Raw genomic sequence first — 12055 nt, forward strand, 5'->3', positions numbered from 1 at the left:
GGTAGTAGTTGTTAGAGGGCCTTCTATAATTAGGGGGACAGGTAGTATCCTTAGTGAGCCAGATCAGGAGTCCTGCATGGTGTGTTGCCTGCCCAGAGCCAGGGTGCAGGACATCTCTGACCAGCTTGAAAGGATATTGGAGCGGGAGGGAGAGTCATAGAGATGTACAGCATCGAAACAGACCCTTCGGTCCAACCTGTCCATGCTGACCAGATATCCCAATCAAATCTTGTCCCACCTGCCAGCATCCGGCCCATATCCCTCCAAACCCTTCCTATTCATATACCCATCCAAATGCCTCTTAAATGTTGCAATTGTACCAGTCTCCACCACTTCCTCTGGCAGCTCATTCCATACACGTACACACTCCTCTTGAAAAAGTTGCCCCTTAGGTCTCTTTTATATCTTTTCCCCCTCACCGTAAACCTATGCCCTCTAGTTCTGGACTCCCCGACCCCAGGGAAAAGACTTTGTCTATTCACTCTATCCATACCCCTCATAATTTTGTAAACCTCTATAAGGTCACCCCTTAGCCTCCGACACTCCAGGGAAAACAGCCCCAGCCTGTTCAGCCTCTCCCTATAGCTCAAATCCTCCAACCCTGGCAACATCCTTGTAAATCTTGTGGCCCACGTTGGCAGAAACAACATAGGCAAGGCTAGGAAGGAAGACCTGTTTGGGGAGTATCAAGCACTAGGAAGGAAATTGAAGAACAGGTTCTCAGGGGTCATAAATTCTGGATTACTGCCTGAGCCACATGCTAATTGGCATAGGGACAAGAAAATTAGGGAAGTAAATATATGGCTAAGAGATTGGTGTGGGAAACAGGGATTCCATTTCATGGGACATTGGCATTAGTTTTGGAACCAGGGGATCTGTACTGATGGGACGGTCTCCACCTGAACTGATCTGGAACCAGTGTTCTGTCGAAAAGGATAAATAGGGTGGTCATAGGATGTTAAAGTTGTGAGTCGGGAGAAGGGAAAGGGAAAGCAACAGAGAGTATGAAGTCAAGTAGAAACATAAGCAGCAGGTTAGCATGTGTGCAGGTTTTAAGTTTGTGGCAGTCTAGGAATGAAGCAAAAAGGAAGGATAACTTAGGACATACTACTAGAGGTGATGGAAATCATGAGGATAAGAAAATTAGCATTAAGGCGCTTTACCTGAATGCTTATAGTATTCACAACCAAAGTAGATGAATTAACAGCACAAATCATCGTGAATGATTATGAGGTGGGAGGCATCACAGAGGCGTGGTTGCAGGGGGTTCAGGACTGGCAGTTAAACATCAAAGGATTTACAACTTAGTAAAAAGACAGGGAGACAGGCAGAGGGGGCGGGGTTGCCTTGTTAGTTAAGAATGAAATTAAATCTATAGCACTGAATGAGATAGGGTCAGATGATGTGGAGTCTGTGTGGGTGGAGTTGAAGAACCACAAAGGCAAAAAAAAAAACATAACTCCCATTATGTACAGACGTCCCAGCAGTGGTCAGGACCAGGGATGCAAGATGTACCAGGAAATAGATAGGGCATGTCAGAAAGACAAGGTCACTGTGATCATGGGGGTCTTCAATATGCAAATGGCTGGGTGAATAATGTTACCGATAGATCCAAAGAAAGGGAATTCATGGAACGCTTACGGGATGGCTTTTTGGAACAGCTTGTGATGGAGCCCACAAGGGAGCAGGCTATTCTGGACTTAGTGCTATTGTAATGAGCCAGACTTTAAACAATATTTTAAAGTAAGGGAACTTACTTAGGAGGCAGCGATCATAATATGGTAGAGTTCAGTCTGCAGTTTGAAAGAGAGAAAGCAAAATCAGATGTAATGGCATTAAATAAAGGTAATTACAAGGTCATGAGAGAGGAACTGATGAAAATCGATTGGAAGCAGAGCCTAGTGGGGAAGACAGTATAGCAACAATGGCAGGAGTTGCTGGGTGTAATTGAGGACACAGTACAGAGGCTCATTCCAAAGAAAAGAAAGATTATCCAGGGGTGGGGAATTAGACAGCCATGACTGACAAAGGAAGTCAGGAAATGTATCATAGAAAAAGAAAAGAGCCTAGAAAGTGGCCAAGAGCACTGAGAAATCAGAACATTGGGAAGACTACAAAAACAAACAGAGGAAAACAACGAGAGAAATAAGGAAGGAGAGGGTCAAATATGAAGGTACGCTAGCCAGTAATATTAGAATTGATAGTAAAAGTTTCTTTCAATACATAAGAAACAAATGAGAGGCAAAAGTAGAAATTGGGCTGCTCCAAATTGATGCAGGAAGGCTAATGATGGGAGATAAGGAAATAGCTGAAGAATTTAATAATACTTTGTGCCAGTCTTCACAGTGGAAGATAGGAGTAATATCCCAACAATTTTTCAGGAGAGTCGGGGGCAGAGTCGAGTGTGGTAGCCAATACAAAAGAGAAAGTGCTAGAAAAGCTAAAAGGTCTAAAAAATGATAAATCTCCTGGCCCGGATGGGTTACATCCTAGAGTTCTGAGGGAAGTGGCTGAAGAAATAGCAGAGGCATTGGTTGTAATCTTTCAAAAATCACTGAAGTCAGGGAAAGTCCCAGTGACTGGAAAATTGCTGTTGTAACCCCCTTGTTCAAGAAAGGATCAAGACAAAAGATGGAAAATTATAGGCCGAGTAGCCTAACCTCAGTTGTAGGTAAAATTCTAGAATCCATCGTTAAGGATGAGATTTATAAATTTTTGAAGTGCAGGGTCAGATTAGAACAAGTCAACATGGATTTAGTAAGAGGAGGTCATGCCTGACAAACCTGTTAGAATTCTTTGAAGAGGGAACAAATAGTTCAGACCAGGGAAACCCAGTGGATGTTATCTACTTACACTTCCAAAATGTCTTTGATAAGGTGCCTCACAGAAGGCTGCTGAGTAAGGTGAGGGCCCATGGTGTTCGAGGTGGATTGAGGATTGGCTGTCTGACAGAAGGCAGACAGTTGGGATAAAAGGTTCTTTTTCAGAATGGCAGCTGGTGACAAGTGGTGTCCTGTAGAGTTCAGTGTTTGGGCTGGGGCTCTTCACTTTATATTTTAATGATCTGGATGAAGGGACTGGGTGCATTCTGGCGAAGTTCGCCGATGATACGTAGTTAGGACGACAGGCATGTAGTTCTGAAGAGGTAGGGAGGCTGCAGAAAGATTTAGGCAGTTTAGAAGAGTGCTTCAAGAAATGGCTGATGAAATTCAATGTGAGCAAATGCGAGGTCTTGCACTTTGGGAGAAAGAATACAGGCATAGACTATTTTCTAAATGGAGAGAAAATTCAGAAAGCCAAAGTACAAAGGGATCTGGGAGCGCTAGTCCAGGATTCTCTAAAGGTTGACTTGCAGGTTGAATCTGTGGTTAAGAAAGCACATGTAATGTTGTCATTTATCTCAAGAGGATCGGAATGTAAAAGCAGCGATGTGCTACTGATACTTTATAAAGCTCTGGTTAGGACCAATTTAGAATACTGTGTCCAGTTTTGGGCCCCATACCTCAGGAAGGACATACTGGCACTGGAGCATGTCCAGTGGAGATTCACACAGATGATCCCTGGAATGGCATGCCTAAAATATGATGAATGGCTAAGGATCCTGGGATTGTATTCTTTAGAGTTCAGAAGGTTGAGGAGAGATCTAATAGAAACTTACAAGAGAATGCATGGCTTAGAAAGGATGGATGCTGGGAATTTGTTTCTGTCAGACAGGGATACTAGGACCCATTGCCACTGCCTTAAAACTGGAGGGGGTCAATTTAAAATGGAATGAGGAGACATTTCTTCAGCCAGAGAGTGGCAGGTCTGTGGAATTCATTGTCACGGAGTGCAATGAAGGTTGGGACATTAAATGTCTTCAAGGCAAAGATTAAGAATGTATCAATCTTGCAAGGAATTAAGGGCTATGGGAAGAGTGTGGGTAAGTGGCGTTGAATTGCCCTTCAGCCATGATTGAACGGCAGAGTGGACTCAATGGGCTGAACGGCCTTACTTCCACTCCAATGTCTTATGGTCTTACAGAATTTTAAAGATTTTTGCAAATCTCCTCTTACATCCCAACTTCTCTAATCTTTACTCACAAGTGAAATATCTCATGCCCGAAACTATTCTTGGAAAGCTCTTCTGCATTCTCCTGAAGTGTAGCACCCAAACTGTACACAATATTACAGTTCAGATTAAAGTAATGTCATATACAAGGTCTTCTTATCCTCTCTGCTCCTTAGTCACTGCCACAACTTTTTTACGCTTCAGTAACAGCTCTCTTAGCCTTTCCTACCACCTTTAATGATTTATGTATATACTCCCTCAAGGCCCCTAGAGTTGCAATCTTTCTTTTATGCTGTCTCTTTGTTCCAAAAAGTGCATCATCTCACTTCTCCACATTGAATGTCATCTGCCACATATCTGCTCACTCCAGCAATGTATCAATGCTCTTTTGGAATTCTATACTGTCCTTCTCTCAGTTTTATGTTGTCTGCAATGTCCCTGCACACCAAGATAACATAACCCTCCAGGATGGCAGTGAAGTAGAACCACTGAGCCAGATCTCACCTGCTCCACTTTTCTTTTCTCTTTTTATTTTTGCTTTTTTTTAACCTTCCATCCTTGGTTGGCATTGGCGCTGACTGGGCTAAAGTCAGCGTGGACTCAGCCTCAGTGTGGACTTTGACTCCCAGCCTCGAGGTGAAGCCCATTGCGATCTGGGTCAGACGGACTGTTATTCTGGAAAATTCTCTATTTTTCTAATTTATTGCTGAACTTTTAAAATTTCTTTTTTTTTTATTCTTCCCCTTAAGATTTTATAGTTGAGAATCTGTACCTAGCTACTTTGGTATCTAAGATGGCGCTGCAAGTGGCAATTTGTAAACATCTGACTGTACTCATGAGTACGTGTGACAATAAAGCTAATTTTAATCCTGATTCTAATAATTGATATATATCAGACCTTGTGTGATACTGGCATTGGGTAGCCATCCAGTCCCATTTGTGCAGCATAACCTGTGACCATCGCACAAGAGTTGGTAACAGATTTCTTTAATGTTCCAGAGATGACTCAATCTTAGTCCTCGGACTTGAGCGAGTCCATGAGACACCTGAACACAGTGACATGACCTATCTGTGGACTTGCTCCTCATGCCATCCTGAATAGTACCCTTTTATAGCCTGTCCAACCACAAAATGTATCAATGGCTGCTACGCTGGCATTGACCCTCTGCAAGACTCATCTGCTCAGGATCCAGAGAAATTGGTTCGACAAGTTCCATGTTTTGCACATTCCCTTTTACTAGCTTCTGCCCTTTATGGAATGTCAATAAGTCTTGATGATGCCCTTCAGCTTAGTGACCTGCAACCATAGAGCTAGGGCCTTCTGAGCTGTGTCTGTCAGCTTTTCAAAGTTCACTAAACTTCTCTCTACTTTCAGTGAAAGTTTAAACTCCAACAGGAGCCTGACAGGGCTGATCTGTGCTCCACAAAAGATGCCTCACCTAGTTAACCCTATTTTTCATGGTTGTGGCTCTTGCATCCTGAGATATTCTGTGCAGCGTGCTTAATTCAGAAGATAACATTTAATTGCAAAGAGAGGCATTCAAATATCACAATTATTTTATTAAAAATCATATTCAAATACTTTCCTGCGATTTCCATGCCTTGCCACTACCTGCATAAGTTTAGAGCTTCTAGCACTAGACCTCCAAAAATGGGTGCTCCCCATGATTCTCCAGAGCATTCCCAAGTCAGTTCCTGCTCCATTGAACTGCATTAGTTTTGGTTTTGCATCTATTTATTTATCTTTAGCAACCTCCAATAATTGCTGTATACAACTGATTCAAATTAAAAGTCTTTGTTCTTGTCTAGAAATCCATTTCTTAATGATCGTTTCTCATCCTACCTCTGTAACCTCCTCTACTCTAATTCTGTCCATGACAATGTCATATATTCCTCCCTTTCTCCAGTGCTTAGTTGGATGGTAGGACTTTCAGCTGTTGATATCAACTCCCTTCCTAATGCCTCTGCATTGCCACATCACACCATTGTTAAAAGTTGCCTCAAAATCCATCATTCTCCCTCTTTGCTATTTTTTTCCTAACTGCCCCATTGCTTAGTCTGATAAATTAAATATTCGTCACATTAAAAGGTGCAAGCTCTTTTTTAAACATCATGTTAGAAGCAATAGCCAAGTTTTCATATTTACATCCTCACCTCTGTTAAATTCAAAGATTTGAAGAAAACAAAGTTATATCAAAATTGTTCTCTATGGAGACCATAACTCACTGGACTAAACTGATAGCCAAGAATACTTAAGCTAAGATCCACATTCCCTCATTCTCATCAAAGTTTAAAGGCCTTTGTTAAACCTCAGAATAAGTGTTGTAATATTTCTGATTCAAAATTGATCAGTTTTATCACTATAAATTTAATGATTTTTCAATTATTCCTTCAAAGCATTTGGTAGATGTAGCATAAAGTACTGCAGCTGTCAACGTACCTGATGTGAAGAGTCATATTAAACTTAACTTTTATTCTCTGCTCCACCTGCTGAGTTTCGCCAGCAATTTCTGCTCTTATTTCAGATGTCCTGCATCCATAAGGTACTTTACTTGTATATAAATGTTCTCCTGTTGTTCAGTTATGAATAATACATGTGAAAGATGCAGATTTAAATTCATGTACTGAGATCTTTCAATTGAATTTTATTCTCAATCCAAGGAATGCCATGGATGATAATACTCAATTTTAGAAGTTCTGTTTTTAAACCCAAGTACAAAGATATTTCTATTTAACATCTACAATTATCATAGATCTGCAAGTAACTTGAAGGCTATCACTAATACGCAGCAAAAATTCAATTTCCACTGTGGAAAAAGTGGAGGAGGTCTGTTTTCAATCAAATTCAGATTGTGCATTCACATACAGCATGATACTGTATCATACATATGTCACATAATGGTATACATTTCCTTAACTATAGGAAAAGGTTTTCCTCAAGAACAGGTTCTTTGTTTCCTAAGACATCAAAAATGTTGCTTCAAGTATATCTGCTCTGAATAAATGTCTAAATGTAAAACTGTAAAACAGTGCAAATAACTAAGCCAGGATAACTATATGCTCTAGTTTTTTTTTTCTGAAACAATGGTTTTAGAAATATCCATTTTACGCTCACTCTTTTCAAATGCCTGTATTTACATATTATTCTCAGCATTTCATTATTTTACTTCATTAGTGAAACTTGCTGAATATCAGCAGAACAATCCTGTGAGAGTGACATGGCTTAGCTGTGATTATGCAAGTACATTTTATTTCAGTGAATGCATGAAATTATCCAAGTTATATTCTGTGTCATATTGTTGCTGATCCCAAAGTTCTCCAAGGTTTTCCAAGATTGCTTTTACAGTCGGCTTCCCACTGGAATTAGAAGATCCCTTATCTTCTTGGCCGTCCTTTAGAAAGATAAAAAATAGATATGAGGGATCTCAGCTGACAGTAACACTGGATAAACCAGATCAAGAATGAAACCTGCCTTGACTGATTATATATTTAATTAGTTTTATGCCAATGTTTACTGGAGTGGTTTGTCACAAACGTATACACGAGAAGCTGCATATATTCTTGGACAACAGACATTTATTACTGAAAACATTAAAAAAATTAGAAAGATCTGAACAGAAACATTGTCTCACTAGCTCTTCAGATTTCCAGCACCTGCTGTATTTTACTACTTCTTAGGTGTTTGATGCACTGTCACTTCTCTTCGACGTAAGGCCACCTTGAAGAAATTTTGCTCTTCTCTGTGGTGGGATTTCTGTATTAATTTTATGGTTTAGAGTACTATTTGATCTCTCCCCCACTGTTCACATCCTGATATCAGGAATGAGGAACTTTAGATACAAGGAAATGATCAAAGATATTAGACGTAGTCTCCCTGGAGCAGAGAAGATTAAGAGGTAATGATATTGAGGTATTCTAAGTTATGAATAGTTTTGACACGATAAAGAAGGATATTTTGTTTCCGCAGGTTGATACATCAGTAACCAGAGATCATAATTTCAAGATTGTCAGCAAAAGAGTGAGGCGAAACTTACTCAGAGGTGTTAGGATTTGAAATGTGCTATCCGGGAGAGTGGTGGAGGCAGATTTCATGGGAGGTTTTAAAACAGAACAGAATATATATTTGAAATTGATGAATTTGGAAGGCCAATGGAAACAGGCTGGAGAATGGGATAAGCTGGATAACTTTTTTGGGAGCAGGTACAGACACAATGGGTTGAATGGCCACTTTCTGTTCTGTAGAATTCGATGATTCTCTCTCCATAGATGCTGTCAGATCTACTGAGCTTCTCCAACACTTCCAGATTTCCAGCATCCACAGTATTTTGTTTTTAAGAAGTTTCAATAGGTTAATGAATAGAGACTTGATCCCTGATGCATATCACTTCCATTCCAGCTTTATAATCTTTATTTAACTGATGTTTTGCAGTTTCTATCACTTGGATTGTTGAGATCATTACTTTTCCAACTACTTCCAAATCGGCTGGCACAAACCCCTCAATTCTGACAACCTAAAATTTCTTGATTCTAACAACTATAAGATTTCTATTCAAACTACCATTGTTAAAATATTTTCCTTCATGTTGATTTGGAATCTAATGTAATCCATATCTTACTGGTTTATTGAGAGTATTTATAGCTTTAGTCCTAGTTGATGAACATTCAAGAAAAGCTTTACTTTGGTTTACCTTTAGATGGTGATCATGTGTCAAAACACACCAAAAACCATTTTCAACTGCTATCATTTAGAGGTCCTTAACAACTTCTGGAAGTTCTTCTGGTGTTTCACAAGAAATGTAGAATTGTTTTGTTCAAATCTATTCTCTATTGCATTTTGAAAACAAAAGTTGCTACAAAGATACTATGATTTGTTATTTTCTTACCTTTGTGGAGGCACATGCAACCTTAGCTCTTCAATCCTCAGTGCTCTAGTGATGTTATCAATGGGAACAATCTATGCACCATAGCAGATCCATTGTTTAAGTAAATATGCTCCAAAGATGTTTTACATTATATAACCCTCGCAAGGGGTGAGATTTAAAGGTGCAGCTGCTCAATGAATTGTAGTTACTTTCCTTTTCTTTCACTCAAAGATTTTGTCTCTACCATGGTCTCAACCGGACCCTAAATCGTGTCCATTACATTTCCTCTACCCTTGCCTATGCTACCAAAACCATCATGGTGTTCCCCTTGACCTTGCCATATTTGTACATCAGCAACGATGTTCAAAAAAAAATTCTCAATCATTTCCTGCACGGTGCCATCAACAACATTCTCCCGATTCAGCCATGTAAAGGGACTACTATAATCCCTTTATAACATCATAGTCCATTCCTCAATCATTCCCAATACCCCATCCATTTTCCATACAAGCGCACATGAAGCAACAGTTGCCCTTTCATCTCCTCTATTCCTACCATCCAGCATCCCAAACACACTTCCCATGTAAAACAACTCACTTTCAATTGATCAATTTTTGGTTTCTTTACCATTACTATCTCCTCTGGCTTAGCACTTTCTTCATTCAATTTTACTCAGTCTCTGCAGTAGATTAAAATTTATTACATTTCTAATATTTCTCTAATCCAACTATCCTGAAACATTAACTCTGTTTCTCTCTTTTCAGATAGTGCCTGACGTGTTATATAATTCCAAGATCTGTGCTTATTTCAAACTTCTAGTTTTCACAATAATTGAAAGAAAATAAAAATAATATCTACATTACCTTGTCAAGAGTAAATAAATCGAGAAGCTGATCTGTCCCCATGCTCTGGAAACTTGCATTTTCTTGGCTAATGACAGTATTTGCAATGCTCATTTTAAACTTTTGTAATCCCATGATCTTCTCTTCCAGTGTTCCTCTTGTTATTAATCTATAAACATTAACAACACGTTTCTGGAAGATAAAAATGTTTAAATATTTAAGTGAATGACTCTTTGACCTGCTTCTTGGGTAATAAAGCCTGCAACAACTTGTCAGTTTTTCGGTTTTAATTCTCCTTTATTTATCTCCTCCTCTCCTGAAAAACTCTCACATAAATGTCTAATTATTCTCAATATAGTTCATTATCTCAAGCTTCTATCACTTCAGTTATTAAACCAATTCCTATTTTCTACTGGAGTACTTTGCATTTTGCTATATTTCTTCTCTTAGACATATGTAATTTGCCTGTTTTTCTCTCCCCCCAATCCCTTTATACTATCCCTTGTAAATATTGTCTCTGCAATATCTGCCTATGCAGAAAGATCTGCGTCCGAGTCTTCGCAGTCTCTGATTAACCAGGGTGTTTTGAGCATTTTCTGATTTTGTTTATGGACTTTTTAAATGCCAATTTCACTTGTATTCAGTAGAAAGTTGTTGAGTCAGGTCAAAGTCTGTATTTTGAAACAAATATTTAAGTTATAATGAACAAAAATAAATAACTTTCGAGTCCAGAAATCAATCGGGCATATAACAATTATCATATGAGAGAGTCAGGTGAGACTATAACCTAGCAATAAAAAAATATTATTAACAGGTCCTCTTAAAACTAACTATATTGGTTTGATGTTCCAAATCTAAATATTAGTCCAGGAACTTAGATCCTTATGACTCGTGCTTTAAATATTTCAAAAAAATTGTGACATTTGGAACCCTGATAGCAGTTGATTTGGTAGTGGGGAATGAATTGGGAAAAAAAAATCATTAAAGTGCTCACTACTTCTACAATGAGTTCAGTTTTATCAATGTGGGATGGTTACTTTGCTTATGTAGAATTAGAACAGTGTTGACTACAATGATGAAACACATATATTCATAAGCAACTTGGCAGCATCTCCAGAATTTTTTTTCAATAAGATTGCAAAGCCATGAGAGACCTTAATGGATTTCTATTTAAGTTTAGTCCAAGTTATTCAAATCTCAGATTCTACTGAGGCACTTTATTGAAAGTGCTAGGCAATTCTAAATAAAAGATTTGGAAACAAGTTCTTCAGTTTGCAGTACTAGAGAGTATTAAAAAGAAAATTCATCAAATCATGCATTCAATCTCTTGTGCATGAATTACTGTACATCTTAAAGTATACATGAATTATAGATTAATGTGATAAAAGTAGGAATTTCCAGCTTTGGTTTTATAACATTTCAAAGTCAAAAAATGAAATCTGACTGTTCTCTTAACATCAGGAAAATTTCCATATAAAGGGTGCTATTAGCTAAGTTTCTGAAATACATAAAGCACCTCAGGTCTGATGGCATAAAATTGGCTATAATATTAAAGGAGACTATAAAAGTTGGATAACAGTTTAGCAGATCCCCAGAAAATATTTATTTATTATTTTGAGTTGAACTTCAGTAAGAAGAAATCCCTCACCTTTTAGATTTTCAGCTTCCAATAATTATTTGTAATTATAGCGCAAAAATGGTTAGTGATTTCCTAGAATCTTTGCTATCCTCATCTGCAGCCAAGTTTCTGGTATTGAGACTGGCTCTAATGCAATGAGGGGTATGTCGGCTTCCAAGAGATCAATTGTGTTAGGGGATTCTGAAGTCAGAGGTACAGACAGACGTTTCTGTGGCCAGCAGAGAAAAAGTGTGTTGTTTCCCTGGTGCCAGGATCAAGGATGTCTCAGAGAGGGTGCAGAATGTTCTCATGGGGGGAGAAGGGCCAGCAGGAGGTCATTGTCCACATTGGAACCAATGACACTGCAAGGGAAAAGGTTGAGACTCTGAAGGGAGATTACAGAGAGTTAGGCAGAAATTTAAAAAGGAGATCCTCAATATCTCGATTACTCCCAGTGCTACAAGCTAGTGAGGGCAGGAATAGGAGGATAGAGCAGATGAATGCATGGCTGAGGAGCTGGTGTATGGGAGAAGGATTCACATTTTTGGATCATTGGAATCTCTTTTGGGGTAGAAGTGACCTGTACAAGAAGGACAGGCACCTAAATTGGAAAGGGACTAATATACTGGCAGGGAAATTTGCTAAATCTGCTTGGGAGGATTTAAACTAGTAAGGTGGGGGAG

General features: G+C 38.9%; 1 protein-coding gene across 2 annotated transcripts in view; it reads right to left on the reverse strand.

Annotated features, from left to right (window-relative positions):
- Nucleotides 1-6869: 6869 nt before the first annotated feature.
- btaf1 (BTAF1 RNA polymerase II, B-TFIID transcription factor-associated) overlaps nt 6870-12055 on the reverse strand; it is a 126505-nt gene continuing 121319 nt past the window's right edge. For both annotated transcript variants that reach the window (XM_043712510.1, XM_043712509.1), the window contains exons 37-38: nt 9776-9946; nt 6870-7442 (exon numbers count right to left, since the gene is read on the reverse strand). In XM_043712510.1, coding sequence (XP_043568445.1) covers nt 7299-7442; nt 9776-9946 — 315 coding nt within the window. In that variant the 3' untranslated portion in view covers nt 6870-7298. The remainder of the gene's footprint in view (nt 7443-9775; nt 9947-12055) is intronic.

Source organism: Chiloscyllium plagiosum, chromosome 22, assembly GCF_004010195.1.
Source record: "Chiloscyllium plagiosum isolate BGI_BamShark_2017 chromosome 22, ASM401019v2, whole genome shotgun sequence".
NCBI lineage: Eukaryota > Metazoa > Chordata > Chondrichthyes > Orectolobiformes > Hemiscylliidae > Chiloscyllium > Chiloscyllium plagiosum.